We start from the raw sequence: 14,956 nt of genomic DNA, 5'->3' as shown, positions 1-14,956 counted from the left end.
TGCCGCAGCCGCTCTGCGCACGCCGCGGCGGGGCGGGCACAGCGGGCGCCTCCCGGCGGCCGTCGGCGCGCGCGTGCGCTCGGTGCGGCGGGGCGGGCACGCGGCGGGGCCATGGCGGACTACCTGATCAGCGGCGGCACCGGCTACGTGCCCGACGACGGGCTGACGGCGCAGCAGCTCTTCAGCTGCGGCGATGGGCTCACCTACAAGTGAGTGCGGCCGGCACGGGGGTGGGACCGGGACGTGGGGCGCGGGGTCGCCGCGGTCACTGACGCGTCTCCCCTCGTTACCCCGCAGCGATTTCCTCATCCTCCCGGGGTACATCGACTTCACGGCGGACCAGGTGGTGAGTGCCCGGGGCGGGGGAGCGGGCCGGGGCCGGGCCGGGGGTTGCGCCGGTGCCGCCGCTCACCCGCCGCCGCCGCCTGCCTCCCCGCCAGGACCTGACCTCGGCGCTGACCAAGAGAATCACCCTGAAGACCCCGCTGGTCTCCTCGCCCATGGACACGGTCACCGAGGCCAGCATGGCCATCGCCATGGCGGTGAGTGCGCCCCGCGGGCGGGTCCCTGTGCCGCCCTCGCCGGGCTGGCGGGGCAGGGAGCGCTGCCGGAGCTCCGCGGGGCCGGCCCGGGCTCCCCGCAGCCCCATCGGTGCTCCATCGGTGCCGGCCCCGCTGCTGCAGCCGCCCGCTGCGGTGTCCGCGCTGACTCACGGCCGCCTTTGTGTCCCCAGCTGACCGGCGGGATTGGGTTCATCCACCACAACTGCACCCCGGAGTTCCAGGCCAACGAGGTGCGGAAGGTGAAGGTGAGTGGCTGGAGCGGCGGCACCGAGCCGTGCTGCCACGGGGGCCTCTCTGGAGGTGGGCAGCGGGTCTGGCCTCGCTGAATGAGCTGTGTGGGGAGATTGCTGACGTGTGCCCGATCTTCGTGTTTCAGAGCTGTAGTGCTGCCAGGGTTTGCAGGCACAGCCCTCTTGTTATGTGCCAGGCACTGTCTATGGTCAGCCTGGGACTTGAGTACTCCTGGTGTGGGAATATTTCCCATCATTTCAGGGAGGAGGTTAGCCAGGAGGCTCTTTGATTTTAACATTATTTGGGTGAGCCTTGTTTCTGGTTTGAGAGTCGTCCTGTTGGTGAGCATGTGGCTAGGCTGGGTAATGGCAGACCCGTGTGCGTGGCTGCAGTAACCTGCAGGCACGTGCTTCACTCCGCTCTGGCCTGGCAGTGCCACTCAGCCTGGCTGCTGGATCTGCTTCCTTTCAGAAATACGAGCAAGGATTCATCACAGACCCCGTGGTGCTGAGCCCCAATGACCGAGTGCGAGATGTGTTTGAAGCAAAAGCTCGTCATGGATTTTGTGGGATTCCCATCACGGACAATGGGAAGATGGGGGGCAAGCTGGTTGGGATCATCTCGTCCAGAGATATTGATTTCCTGAAAGAGTCAGAGCATGACCTGCCCCTCGGTGAGGTGAGAAGTGCTCACACCTGATGGATGTGAACACTATGTTAGGAAGCCATGTGGGTTGTGGTAAGGATAAGGGTGAGTGTGTGGCTGTGAGGGTGTTCTGCCAGTGGGAGGGAGCGGCTCCAGCTTAGGTCTGCAGATCTGTCTGTGAGTGTATTTCCAGGGTTGAGTGTCTTGCTCATTTGTACTCTTGTGCAGTGCAGTCCATGCAGTTTTATGTGAGTCATGGGGGTTATCTTTTGGTGCGGTGGAAACTCACCCCTTCACTAATTGATTGCCAGTGTTCGTGGTCTGCTGTGGTCCCACATGTTGGCACTGGCCAGCTTTGCAGCAGCTGTGCTCTGCCCAGAAACCCTCCAAGTGCTGAGCTCCCTTTTCTGGGCTGCCTTTCCCTGTATGCATCATCTGGATTAGTTGCTCTTCCAAATAACCCCCTGAACTTGCAGTCTGGCCTTCATAATGCTTTGCTGTCAGACTCCCCTCACGCAGGAGAACGTTCTGTGATTCCGGTTACACGAGCTGTGTAACTGGAGACCTGTGCTGCTGTCAGGTTACACCACCAGTGCCTCTTGGCCACGCTTTGCTCTTGGCTCACAAATATTTTTAGCTCTTGCTGACCAAACCTGGTGTCACATGCTGATCCCTCTTTGGTTTGAAATTAGCTACAAATATGTGATACAAGAGCCTTAAACTAGGAGTAGGTTGTAAAAGTGCACATGGGCCTTTTGAAGCAATGCTGCCCATTCAGAGGAGCCAGATAAGAATCTTCCCTCATACTTTCTTTGGGTCATTCAGCACTGCAGGGCAGGAAACTTCCTACTGTCAGTGTCTGGTGCTTGTCCCTGTCACCAAGCAAGGCCAGGGAAACAAATGGTTTCCTCAATCTTCTCTCCACTTGCAGTCCAGCAGTCCTTTTCCTGAGCTGTTCGTTGCCATCCACTTAAACACACAGGTCTCCTGTAGCATGGGAAGCACATGAATCCCACAGGCTTAGGAAGTGTCACCAGCCCTTGTTCTTGTGGGTGACTTTAACCTACCAGACATCTGCTGGGAGCTTTATACAGCAGGAAAGAGGCAGTCCAGGAAGTTATTGGAGTGTATGGAGGACAACTTTTTGTCACAGCTGGTGAGTGAGTGCACCAGGGGAGGGACTGTGTTAGATCTGTTGTTTGCAAATAGAGAATGGCTGGTGGGAGATGGGCTGGTTGGAGCCTGCTTGAGACATAGTGATCATGAAATTATAGTCCTCAATAATTTGGTGAAATGAGGAGGAACATCAATAGGACTTTTACACTGGACTTACAGAGGGCAGACTTTGGCCTGTTTAGGAGACTTATTCAGAGAGTTCCTTGGGAAGCAGCCCTTAAAAACAGAGGAATCCAGAAATCTTGAGGGCACAGGAACAGACTGTCCCTGTGTTGAAAGATGCGTCCATGAGGCAAACGTCCAGCCTGGATGGGCAGTAAGATTTTGAAGGAACTTAGGAATAAAAAAAGGATGTTTCAGCTTTGGAAAGAGGGTCAGGTCTCTCAGGAAGTATTTAAGGGGGTTGGTAGGGCATGTAGGAAAAAATTAGAGAGGTCAAGCCTCACTTAGAACTTAATAACTGCAGATGAGGAGAAGGTGGAAGTGCTTAATGCCTCCTTTGCCTCAGTCTTTAGTTGGAAGACGGCTTGTCCTCAGGACAAGTGTCCTCCTGGGTTGGTAGATGTGTCAGGGAGAAGAATGGGCCCCTATTATTCAGGAGGAGGCAGTCAGAGAACTGCTGAGCTGCTTGGATGTTCATAAATCCGTGGGACCAGATGGGATCCACCCCAGGGTGATGAGGGAGCTGGCAGATGAGGCTGTGAAGCCATTGTCCATCATTTGGCAACAGTCCTGGCTCACTGGTGAGGTTCCTGATGACTGGAAGCTGGCCAATGTCGCATCGATCACAAAAAGGGTGGGAAGGAGGATCCTGGTAATTACAGACCTGTTAGCCTGACCTCAGTACCCGGTAAGGTCAGGGAACAGTTTACACTGAGTGTCATCACACAGCACTTACAGGATGTCCAGGGTGTCAGAGCCAGCCAGCAGGGGTTCAGGAGGGGTAGGTTGTGTTTGACCAACCTGGTCTCCTTCCATGACCAGGTGACCTCCTGGTGGATGCGGGGCAGGCTGTGGATGTGTCTGTTTGGGCTCCAGCAAGGCCTTTGGCCCTGTCTCCCACAGCACACCCCTGGAGAAGCTGCAGCCCACGGCTGGGCCAGGAGCGCTCTGTGCTGGGCTCAGAACTGGCTGATGGCTGGCCCAGTGCTGCACCCAGCTGGGGACAGGCACCAGTGGTGTCCCTCAGGGCTCTGTGCTGGGGCCAGTTCTGTTCAATGTCTCTGTTGATGACATGGATGAGGGGATTGAGTCTTTCATTAGTAAATTTGCAGATGACACTAAACTGGGAGCTGTTGGAGTGTCGATCTGTTGGAAGGTAGGATGGCTCTGCAGAGACTCCTGGAATGGTTGAAGGGATGGACAGAGTCCAGTAGGATGAAGTTTAATAAGTCCAAGTGCCCAGTCCTGCATTTTGGCCACAATAACGCCCTGCAGCATTATAGGCTGGGGACGGTGTGCCTGGACAGGGCCCAGGCAGAAAGGGACCTGGGGGCACTGGTCAGCAGCGGCTGAGCATGAGCCAGCAGTGTGCCCTGGGGGCCATCCTGGCCTGTATCAGGAATAGTGTGGCCAGCAGGAGCAGGGAGGTCATTCCTCTCCTGTACTCAACACTGGTGAGGGCACACCTCGTGTGCTGTATCCAGTTCTGGCCCCTCAGTTTGGGAAGGACATGGAGATGCTCAAGCGCGTCCAGAGGAGGCATCGAGGCTGGTGAGGGGCTGGGAATACAAACCCTGTGAGGAACGACTGAGGGAACTAGGGCTGTTTAGCCTGGAAAAAATGAGACTTGGAGGTGACCTTATCACTCTAAAACTTTCTGAAAGGTGGTTTTAGTTAGGTGGAGTTGATCTCTTTCTCCAGGCAGCAAGTGACAGAGGACACAGTCTTAAGCTGTGCCAAGGGAAATAAATACACCTTGGATATTAGGAAGAAGTTTTTTACAGAAAGAGTGATAAAGCACTGGAGTGGTCTGCCTGGGGAGGTGGTGGACTCAGCATCTCTGGGTGTGTTTAAAAAAAGACTGGATGTGGCACTCAGTGCCACAGTTTAATTGACATATTAAGGCATGGGCTGGACTCGATGATCTTGAAAGTCTCTTCCAACCCAGTGATTCTGTGATATGTCTGTGATGCCTCAGGCTTATCTTGAGATGTGGGTTCTGTCACAGCATTTTGGGTAGATGCAGGCATGGTCAGCCTCTTTCTGATGCAAAATATCTGTTCTCATGATAGAAATAACTAAAACGTTCCTTCTTTGTGTGCAGCTGATCTACCTTCCTGAAGGGTTAGAGAATGTTCCCTTTTAGCTTTGCCCACCCTTCCCAAATAACCTTTGGCCTGTGTCTATAGTGGTCTTGCTCCATGGGGGACTTGATGACCACAGAATGCTGTGGTTGGAAAGAGACTGGGAGGTCTCTTGTCAAGCCACCTGCTCAAGGCAGGTTGAGCTGGAGGAGGTTTTGTGGGGCTGTGTCTAAATCTCCAGTGATGGAGATTTCATGATCTCTCGGAGCTGCTCTCCCAGTGGGACACCACTGTTGAGATGAAAGTGATGAAAACATCTACCATACCAGGTCAGATGTTCCCCAGTGTCCAGCACTGCCCTTTGCTTTCTGCCGTGTTTTGGTCCTTGTTTGTCAGGGTGAGTATGGGTGTGCATGTTTGCATTGATGCAACTCCTGTGCTCCACTGACCTTACCAGCAGCAGTGAGTTATTCTGGGCAGAGCCCTTCCAGGGCCTATGCACTGGAGATGCTGCCTGAAAACAAGATTGAGGGTGCATTTCTGCCAGAACAGCATGAGACTCCAAAGGTGTCTCCAGCCCTTATTTGCATGTGCTCCAATGAAAGGGAGAGCTGTTAGGGTGATAGCCCAAATAAGGATCATCTGAGAGTTGTCCCTTGTTTCCAGGTGCTTTCACTTTCTTCCTGAGGCTTTCTGCCTCTCCTCTTTTCAGTGCAGTGATGGCCTTGGGGCCTGTGGCAGTGCCCGCATGGGGACAGCGCACTGGAGGTTTTCCTGTGTGTTTCTGTGTTGCTGTGCTGGGGGCTCTTTGTGCAGCACTCCTGCACGGCCGCTGCGGAGCTTTTCACGTGGGCAGGGGGTTTGGTATTTTCAGATCAGTGTGAAGGAGTTCTTGTGACTTTTTATCTTCTCCCACCCACCAGATTATGACAAAGCGGGAGGATCTTGTTGTGGCCCCAGCTGGCGTAATGTTGAAAGAAGCAAATGAAATTCTGCAAAGGAGTAAAAAAGGTACCTGTGACCCTTTGTGGCATGAGGGAGAGCTGTGGAAGTGCTGGGCCGGGCAGCAGTGGGTGAATGTGGGCACACAGTCCCTGTGTGGGTGAAACATGGGAGACAACGGTGAACACAGTGCCCACAGCCCTCTGCTGGGGTACAGAGTTCACGTGCCTTCATCTCAAATGTGTTTGGTTATTTGGAGCTGAGGGATTCTTGGCAGCCCAGTGTTCAGCTGTCTAGCCACACGTCTTTCATTTTCTGGCCTGGCCTTTGCATTTCAGTGCTCAGTTCAGCTGTCTTAGGGTTTAGTAGTTTGACTTTTAATAGGGCGTTGTGCATCTAATTATTTAAAAATGCACACATTTTCAATGGTTGATGTAAAAATACTGAGTCCTTCTCCAGTCCTACAAACTCCTTTCTCTGTTTCTCAAGCCAGGGCTGCTGGCATCCATGGCCAAGCAAGATTTGGTAACACACCTGAGTCTCCATCTTGTAGAAGTTTTTGCCTGCCTGTTGCCCTGCTCTGAGCTAATGTCTGTCTCTTGCAGAAATCTGCAGTAATGTTCTTTCTGTCTGTTTCCAGGCAAGCTGCCAATTGTGAATGAAGACGACGAGCTGGTGGCTATCATTGCCCGCACTGATCTCAAGAAGAACAGGGACTACCCTCTGGCTTCTAAGGACTCCAAGAAGCAGCTGCTCTGTGGTGCCGCTATCGGGACCCACGAGGATGACAAGTACCGGCTGGACCTGCTGGTGCAGGCTGGCGTGGATGCCGTCGTGCTGGTGAGCACCCACGGGGCAGCCGTGGCCATTGTGTCAGCCTGGGACACTGGAGGCTGAGTTCTCAGGCTGCATGAATGTCACTGTCCTTGTCACAGGCCTTTCTGTGTTAGAATGTGGCAGTCTGTTGACCTCTCAGTCTTGTTCAAGTTAGAGTCCTCAGATTGGAGGGGTTCCTCTTCCCTGGAGACTCATGTGACCTGAAGGAGTTTGTAGGGTGCATTGAAACCCTGAAGGCTGTGAAGAGAAACAATGTCAGTTAATACAAAATCTTCTAAAAATACCCCTTCCACTCTGCCACCAGCCTCTCTGATGTTCCTGACTAGTTTTGAATAGTTGGCTTCTTATTAGTTTCCCTTCATCCCTTTGGTGTTTGTTAGTGACACTCTTACTGATGTTCAGGAGTGGTCAGTGAGCGCAGAGCTGCTCTGCTGGTCTCCCTTTCTGGCCTGTAAACTTTCAGGCACAGGTTGTCACTGCCTGTATTTGCTGTATTTTCTCATTGATTGTGATACTGTGAGTCTGCTGTGCTCTGAGGGCATGGCTGTGCAGTGGGAAATGTTTAACAAACATCATTTGACTGGGTCACAGAGATTGGCAGGGACTGAGTGCTCAGTGCTCCACATCTGGTATTTGAGCTGCACAGCAGGGAGGTGCATCCCCCACCAGCCCTGCTGGGTTTCACAAGGAACATTCTCCATTTCACCTGTAGTTTGAGGCATGGTTGACAGTGTCCTGCTGATAGAGCCAGATGGTTCTTATCCACAGCCAGATGTTCTGCTTGTTGCCTTCTGTAGAAGCTACAGGATTAAACCTGAAGGACATTACCGAAGTCTTTACCATACTGAAGTCTTTACAACATACTTCCCTTGTGCGGGGAAGTACATTCCTGTCTTGGCAGCAGCTTCTCCTGGAGTTCTGTGCCCAGTTTGGGGAGTCATTTTGCCAGTTACTCAGCTTCACAGAGACCCCAGCAAGCAGAAAAATCTGAAACTTTTCTGAAGCTGCATTTGCAATCTGAAAAAATTCTGGTTGAAACTGATGTTCTTTCTGTTGCAGGATTCCTCTCAGGGGAATTCCATCTTCCAGATCAATATGATAAAATACATTAAGGAGAAATATCCCAACCTACAAGTTATTGGAGGAAACGGTAGGCGTGTGTTGAAGACTCTTTAAATGACATTTGTTTATTAGACATAGAGGGAGCTGCAGGGATGGGAATGAAACAGTCATCTTGCTAAATTATGAGCTTCAATTTGTTTCCTCTGACTTGTGGAATGGAGCAAGACCACTGTAGACACAGGACTGTACCTTACTGCTGCAGATACTTAGAAACCTTTGTTCTGCTGCACAGCATGTTACAGTCCTCCGTAGCACATTATATATTAGCTTATTTTACACACCAGTTTAAAATTTTGCTTAATAATGAATATTGCTTGATGTGGAAATCTAGTGGCAATTTTCCCTGCCTGTTGACAGCAGAGCCCAGTGGTTGTTGTCTTTACCTGATGCTGCTGTTACCCTGTACTCTGGCCTCCCTACCTCCTGTGGCCCAGAGAGTGCCTGGGATCATGCCATGACTTCTGCTGCCTCAGCCTTTGGGTAGAAGTGCGTTGCAGAATTGCCTAAAGGGGCAGTGTCACCTCACCCACTGTGGCAGCTGGAGCAGAAACTCACTGCTCCTCCCAGACAGGCCTGGCTCTGGCACAGGCTGTTGCCCTGGGTGGGGGTGTTGGCAGCCATGGGGAACCTCCAGGGTAGAGAAGTGTTGTTTGCAAATGTGCTGGTCTGTTTTCAAACCGGTTTTTGCTCCCCACAGTGGTGACTGCGGCTCAGGCCAAGAACCTCATTGATGCGGGGGTTGATGCCCTGAGGGTCGGGATGGGCAGTGGCTCCATCTGCATCACACAGGAAGGTGAGAGAGATCGGCCACCTCCTAAATAGGCTGAAGACACCTGCTTAGTAGAAATTCCCTGCTGAAAAGCAGCATGGCTGGGATGGAATTCTCCCCTTGTGAGGGCAGTGTCCATCAGGAAGACCTCTTTCACCCCCTTTGTCCAGGACTTCCAACCTTTGGGGTGGCAGCAGCAGCAAAGGCATTTCCCAGGACTGACCGAGACTGAGTAGAGCCGGTGTGGCAGATGGTGGCTTTGCCTGGGGGGAGCTGATGGCTCTGCAGGGAGAGAGGCTTAGTGGATCCCCAGTGCTGATGGGTGAAGTGCCCTGGGCTGTCCGTGCTCCCTTTCCCTCTGGCAGCAGTGTGCGTGATGCTTGAGTATTGATCTGGGCTTGATGCCTTTGCAATTTCCAGGCCAAAATGGGATTTTTTGCTTCTGTCTCTGCTGTTAGACAGAGCTCGTGTGGGGCAGAGGCTGTGCCACCCTTAGCTAAAAAGCAAGAGAGGCATCCCCCAGGGCCTGAAGGAAGTCTGCCTTGAGGACAGACTGTGTTGGACCTTAGGTAGGGCACAGAGTGGTGGTTCAGCAAAGTGCTGCAGTCCGTGAGCACAGCCCCTTGCTGCTTTGGTCCTTGGTCTGTGCCACAGGAGGCAGCAAGTGAGCAGCTGCTTGGCTGTAGGAGCTGTGTTAGCTCTGCCCTTTCCAGCATGGAGCCTGTGAGCAGCCCTGGACCTGTGCTGTGTTCCTGCTTTGCCTGGCTGCAGGGGGTTCCCAGTCAGGGCAGTCTGCCTCAGGTCAGCTTTCTAAGGAGGGAGGAATATCCTTGGGCTAACACTTCCATAGCCAGAGCAGAGCCAGGACACACATGTCCTACCCTGGCTCTGAGGCAAAGGCATGCTCTGATCTGCAGAGTGGTGAATGTCCCTGGGGTTCCTCCAGCTGCCCTGGGATTGGAGTTGGGTGCTGATTTTAGTGAAGGTGTAGAGCAGAGGTAGAATGTGGCATTTCAGAGATGTGGTTGCAGAACTCTTGCCTGCAGCTCCCCAGGTTTTTGGTCCTGTTATGGGCAAGAACTCTGGGTTTTTGGGGTAGGGGTCACCTCTCTGGGTGGCTGCTGGGGTAGGGCAAGCATGCGCTGTGCACAGCCGGGCCTGGCTGCCTTGGATCTGGCCTCTGGCTTGGCTCGGGGTAGGAAGGGTCAGCAAAGTCAGCTCTGTCCCACACCGTATGCTCTGCCCAGTAGCAGGTCACTTCTGGGGTCCTTTGTTCTGCTGCTGTTCTTCTGTCTCTAAAATGTGTGTGTTTGTTTTTATTTAGCTGCTCCAAAGATCCCTCCAGACCTAAAGTCCCACAGCCCCAAATGCCCTTCTACTGTCACGGGCACCTATAGTAAGTCACTTGCCCTGTTCCCAACCCTAATTATGTGTCTTGAAGCAGGACCCTGATTTGGCTGCACATGGCCCTACTGCTTGTTTGAGAATAATTTAGCTGTAGATGCACTTGGGGTTTTGTGGCTTTGGATACTGGTTTTGAATCTGAAATGAATTCTGAGAAGCCTTTCTGATTTCGTAAAGCAGAATCTGAACTGTCCAAGCTGAGGGAACTCAGGCCTGCCCTCTCTCCACTCCAAAATCCAGTTAGGAGCCTGACTACACCTTCTGGATCCCTAGCCAGGCATGCTCCTGCTGATCCAGTACTGGGAGGTGATCCCTGAGCACTTCTTGATTGGGCTCAAAATGCAGCCCTACTTCTGGGGAAGTTGTGCACTGGCCAAGCATCCCATGGAGCTGGCTCCCCTGAGTTACAGAGGGACTTCACTGCACATGGCCACCTTGGCAGCTGTGTCCATCTTTTCCCCACCAAGTCTTGTGGAGAGAAGGGGCTTTTGCCTGCCCAGCACAGGGTGCAGTGTTCTCTGCTCTGATGACCAAGCAGCCCCTGCAAGGCAAGCCTTGGGCTTTGTCCTTTCTCCTCGTTCTGACACACCTCAAAGGAAGAGGTTTACTCCTGCAGATCCTGGAAGGTTTTCTCTAGCAGATGATTTTGTAGGGCCACCCTTTGCCAATACCCTAAAAGGGACAAACCCTTACCCTGATGGTGTGACGTGTGTGTGTGCTCAGAACCTGCTTGGGAAGCTGCGCTCCGGGGCTGTGGCACTGGGACACTCGGAGAGGCACGATGCTCCCAGGGGCCCTGCGCCAAGCTGTGCCTTCAAAGGGCTGGTCTCTGTGGTTGTGCTTGAGAGGTTTCTGCAGGCCCTGCACTGTCTGACACACTCCCATAGACCCTGGACTCAAAACCTTTCAGAAATGGGTATTTCGCTCCACAGAAACAACATTTCTGAGCTCTTCCACTGCAGCGTTTTTCAGCTGTACTGTGGCCTTCAGCAGTGCAGAACTGCAAGACCATCTCTTTAAGGGCCTTGGTAACAAAACTGGCAGCCTCTCCCTGGCTGGCTGAGCTGAACGCTGGGGTCTGATTAAATTTAGTTCTGTGACAATCTCAGCCTGAAGTCTGGCTGCCCTCCCTCAGCAGCTGCTGCTGAGTGCTGGGAGTAGAGAAACTGTAGCCTCCTGGCCTCTGCCAGGGACATGCTGCCAGCACTGCCGCCATGCAGGCTGAACCACACCTGGAGTTCACACTCCAAAGTACTAATACTGTATGGCCTTAATCTTACCCAATTTATGGGACTAACCATGACTGAAGAAAAGGCTTCCAGTTATGGTGGGGAAGGGACATCTCCCTGAGAGAAGCTTATCTCAGTGTTCTTGCATGCCTATGGCTGACAAACATGTTACAAGACCTGCCTTGTGCTGGTTTTCCTCACATAATGGGAAGCTTTTTAACTGCTCCCGACTGCGAAGAACAAGTACATCCAAAGTTAATAACTCTCTCCTCATGGGGCAGCTAAACTTGATGGAACCCTTGCTACATTGCAGGGCAGGAACATAAATTATTAACATACCATTCTGCCTGTTTCCTTTTCCACTGCTGCATGTGTGTTTGTGTGTATATGCAGACCTGTATGTATAGATATATTTATATCTATAGCATATACAGGCATATGAGCTCTCTCTCCCAGCCAACTGCCTTTCCATTCAAGAGGCACATCATACAGATGCTGGGTACATGGACAAGGGGTCTGGCAGCTCCAGGAGAGAGCTAGCAGTGGGACATGGCTACAGGCCGGGGATGCTTTGGAGAGGGGCTTTTGGAGTTTGCTTTATTTCCTTCCCAAGCTCCCCACATGTCTGCTGTGCACAAGGATTGACCCACGAGTCTCATCTGATCCCAGGCATCCAATCAAAGACCCCAGTCCCGAGGTCACTCACAGCTTTTTGGAGCCAAGGGCTGTGAGGACGTCTCAGCAGGCATCTCCCAGGCATCTGCTTCTCTTGGATTCAGCCTAGGGAAGGAGCATCCGGGGATTTGTGCGTTCTGAGTGCTGGAGCATGTGTGTGCTGGGAGCCTGCACGAGCCTGCTGGGACGGGGAGGTGCTGCTGCGGGGGCTGAGCCTGTGCTGTGTCCCGCAGTGCTGGCGTGCGGCCGCCCCCAGGCCACGGCGGTGTACAAGGTGTCCGAGTACGCGCGGCGCTTCGGCGTCCCTGTCATCGCCGACGGAGGGATCCAGACGGTTGGGCACATCGCCAAGGCCCTGGCACTTGGGGCCTCCACAGGTGAGCACCGCTGTAGGGAATCTCCCAGGAGGTGTTTCCATATGGCATCACACTGGGTGTGAGGGCCTGTGCCTGCAGGTGGCTGGGGGATGGGGACTGCAGCCAGTGCTGTGCCCAGGAACCCTGAGGGATTTTGCAGTACTGCCACTGCTGCTGATGTGCTGTTCCTGGTGATATCTCGTGGCAGTGATGATGGGCTCTCTCCTGGCTGCCACCACGGAGGCCCCAGGCGAGTACTTCTTCTCGGATGGCATCAGGCTGAAGAAATACCGCGGCATGGGCTCCCTAGATGCCATGGACAAGAACTTGGGCAGCCAGAATCGGTATTTCAGGTCAGAGATGGTGCTTTGGGGCAGCAGATCAAGCTTTTGGGGTTTCTCTGCTTCACAAATAACCCTTGATTTGTGCTTTCGTGCAGTGAGACGGACAAAATTAAAGTGGCCCAGGGGGTCTCCGGTGCAGTGCAAGACAAGGGCTCTATCCATAAATTCATTCCATACCTAATTGCTGGGATCCAGCATTCCTGCCAGGATATTGGTGCCAAGAGCCTGACCCAAGTCCGGTGAGTGCTTCCCCATGCCTGTGCTCTGGTTAGGCCATGGTGCTGCTGTCTGGAGTCCCTGTGCAGCTGTACTCAAGCTGTGGTGTGTTCTGGATGATCTGTAGCTCTCTTCCCTCATCCAGTGGGCACTGCATCATGGATCTGCCAGCCCCAGGGACACAGGAGTGGTCTCTTGTGGGATATTCAGCTGGCTGGGCTCAAAATGTTGGGATTACATTACCCAGTCTGGTTCTTGAGAGCACAGGAAAGACCATTCTGGCCACAGCTGGAGGACCCAGTGACCCTCATCCCAGATGTTCCAGCTGAGCATGTGCCAGAGCACTGTCTTCCCTGGACTCTTGCCTGGCTTGTGATAGATGTTCTTCCCCCTCAGAGCCATGATGTACTCGGGAGAGCTGAAATTTGAGAAGAGGACAACGTCTGCTCAGGTTGAAGGAGGGGTGCATGGCCTCCACTCGTAAGTGCTTCTGGCAGGATCCTTGTCACCCTGGGCGGGTGTTGGGGGTGAGGAACAGCCACTCCGTACCTCAGCTGCCATGCCCTAGGCTTGGTGTGACATTCATAGGCTTGCCCTGGCACCACACAGCTGAGCCAAGCTGTGGGCTTTCAGGGTGCTGAGGGTTCCCCTCCCTGGGCTGGCAGGATATGTTCCATACTGCACGTTTGTCCCTGCTCTCAGTGAGGTGGGTCAGTAAAGGGGCTCCGTGGTGCTGCTTCCCTTGCAGGTATGAGAAGCGCCTCTTCTGAGAGATCTGTGTCTGTCCTTGTGCCACTCAGCCCTGCGCCGCTCTGCGCGGGAGCTGCTCTTGCCGCAGAAGTGCCATTATTCTGGGCTGCCTGGAGCTCCTGCTGTCCCTTGGCTGCTTTCTGACCACCCGCGGGGCCCGCCTTCCACCCAGGAGCCACGATCCTGGGCTGGAGCCTTGCACGTGTTGGCCATGTTTTACAATAAAAAAATGAAAATATGTGCAGTTGGTGTCAGCCCGGAGCCCCTCTTCCTTATTTACCTCCCTTGCTTTCTGTCCTTGGCTCTGTGCCTTGTTTCCCACACTGTCAGAGGCAGCTGATAATCCCAGAAGGAACTGTGTCCATGTGAAGGGCAACAGGGAGGGGAGAGCCCTGAGATAGGGCTGAGTGGGTAACACTGTGTGGCTTCTTTAAAAATCCTTCCTGAGAGCAGAAAACAAGGGCTGGACTGCTGGGTAAGAAAGTGAATGGTTTTACATTGCCATTATCTCCTGCTGCCAGCTGCCAAACCCAGCTATGCCAGCAGCCAGGATGCTGCAGGGCCCCATTCCTGGTCCAACCGCTGCATTCTTCCCCTAAACCTCTTGTAGTTGCCACACCTCCAGGCTCAGTGGCTGCACCCCTTTGGGCTGTTCACTGTGGATTACCTGCCCAGGCTCCAACAGAGCAATTGTTTGCTGGAAGGTGGGCAATGCATTGAGAGGGGCACAAGTTTATAAAGGAGCTGGTCTGCATTTCTGCAGGCCTGAGCAGTGCAAACTTCCCTGGCTTGGCAAGTTTATCTGTGCCAGGAGCCCAGAAGTATTTCACACCTGTATCAGTTGTATGTGTCCCACACATTACTCCTGCTGAAGAGTGTGTTTACCATCAGTGGTTTGGGGATGTCAAATTTGATTTATACACTAAAACCAGAGCCTTGACTATAATGTCATGGTGTTGGTATCACACACTCATGAAGACACTTGCTAAGCAAAGCCACCCTAACCTTGCAGCTGCATCCCCTGCCTTTGCCTGCCAAAGTGGCAGAGTTCAGGCCATGAGGCTGCCATTAGGTACATGTACTCTCTTCCCCAGGGATGACATCCCCAATTATGAACCATCCAGTTCAGGACAGGGACCCTTTCCAAGTCCCCTGCTGGAGTTTGAGCCTTCAGTGAAAGGGGGTGCAGCACCCTTGGACCAACACTGCCCAAGGGACATGTGTGCTGGGGCAGTACACAGCTCCACTGGAGAGCCCAAGCCAGGCCAGCACCAGCTGGGACACACTAGTTGCTGGTGCTGGCTGTGCTCAGGAAGCTGCTGGCACATGGCATCCCAGTGCCCAAGGTGAGCACATGTCCCATCAATTTGTTACAGCCTCAATGTGCAGTGCATTAACCAGCACACAATTTCTTGTACTTTCTATTTACATGTATTTTCCTCCAGATGTGC

General features: G+C 53.3%; 1 protein-coding gene across 4 annotated transcripts; it reads left to right on the top strand.

Annotated features, from left to right (window-relative positions):
- Positions 1 to 19: 19 nt before the first annotated feature.
- Positions 20 to 13,759, top strand: IMPDH2 (inosine monophosphate dehydrogenase 2). Of its 4 annotated transcripts, XM_030282952.4 has the most exons (15): positions 20 to 209; positions 298 to 346; positions 441 to 542; positions 734 to 808; positions 1,266 to 1,472; positions 5,785 to 5,872; positions 6,444 to 6,643; positions 7,700 to 7,790; positions 8,460 to 8,555; positions 9,856 to 9,927; positions 12,073 to 12,216; positions 12,404 to 12,548; positions 12,635 to 12,778; positions 13,152 to 13,235; positions 13,504 to 13,759. In XM_030282952.4, the coding sequence occupies exons 1-15, from the start codon at positions 112 to 114 to the stop codon at positions 13,523 to 13,525; spliced, it is 1,617 nt and encodes a 538-aa protein (XP_030138812.1). In that variant the 5' UTR covers positions 20 to 111; the 3' UTR covers positions 13,526 to 13,759. The 4 variants fall into 4 exon arrangements, with proteins under 4 accessions (XP_030138812.1, XP_002188184.1, XP_072790857.1 ...); XM_002188148.6 differs by lacking the exon at positions 9,856 to 9,927; XM_072934756.1 differs by lacking the exon at positions 1,266 to 1,472 and having other exon boundaries at positions 43 to 209.
- Positions 13,760 to 14,956: the final 1,197 nt, after the last annotated feature.

The sequence above is a fragment of the Taeniopygia guttata genome, chromosome 12 (genome assembly GCF_048771995.1).
Source record: "Taeniopygia guttata chromosome 12, bTaeGut7.mat, whole genome shotgun sequence".
Lineage (NCBI taxonomy): Eukaryota > Metazoa > Chordata > Aves > Passeriformes > Estrildidae > Taeniopygia > Taeniopygia guttata.
The sequence above is the reverse complement of the archived record's forward strand: the minus strand, read 5'-3'. Positions and strand labels throughout refer to the sequence as shown.

Excerpts from the sequence above, each read along its gene's own strand:
- IMPDH2 (XM_030282952.4), top strand. The coding sequence starts at position 112 with ATGGCGGACTACCTGATCAGCGGCGGCACCGGCTACGTGCCCGACGAC. Across the intron at positions 543-733 it reads GCATGGCCATCGCCATGGCG|CTGACCGGCGGGATTGGGTT; the intron begins GTGAGTGCGCCC and ends TTGTGTCCCCAG. Across the intron at positions 12,549-12,634 it reads AGCCAGAATCGGTATTTCAG|TGAGACGGACAAAATTAAAG; the intron begins GTCAGAGATGGT and ends GCTTTCGTGCAG.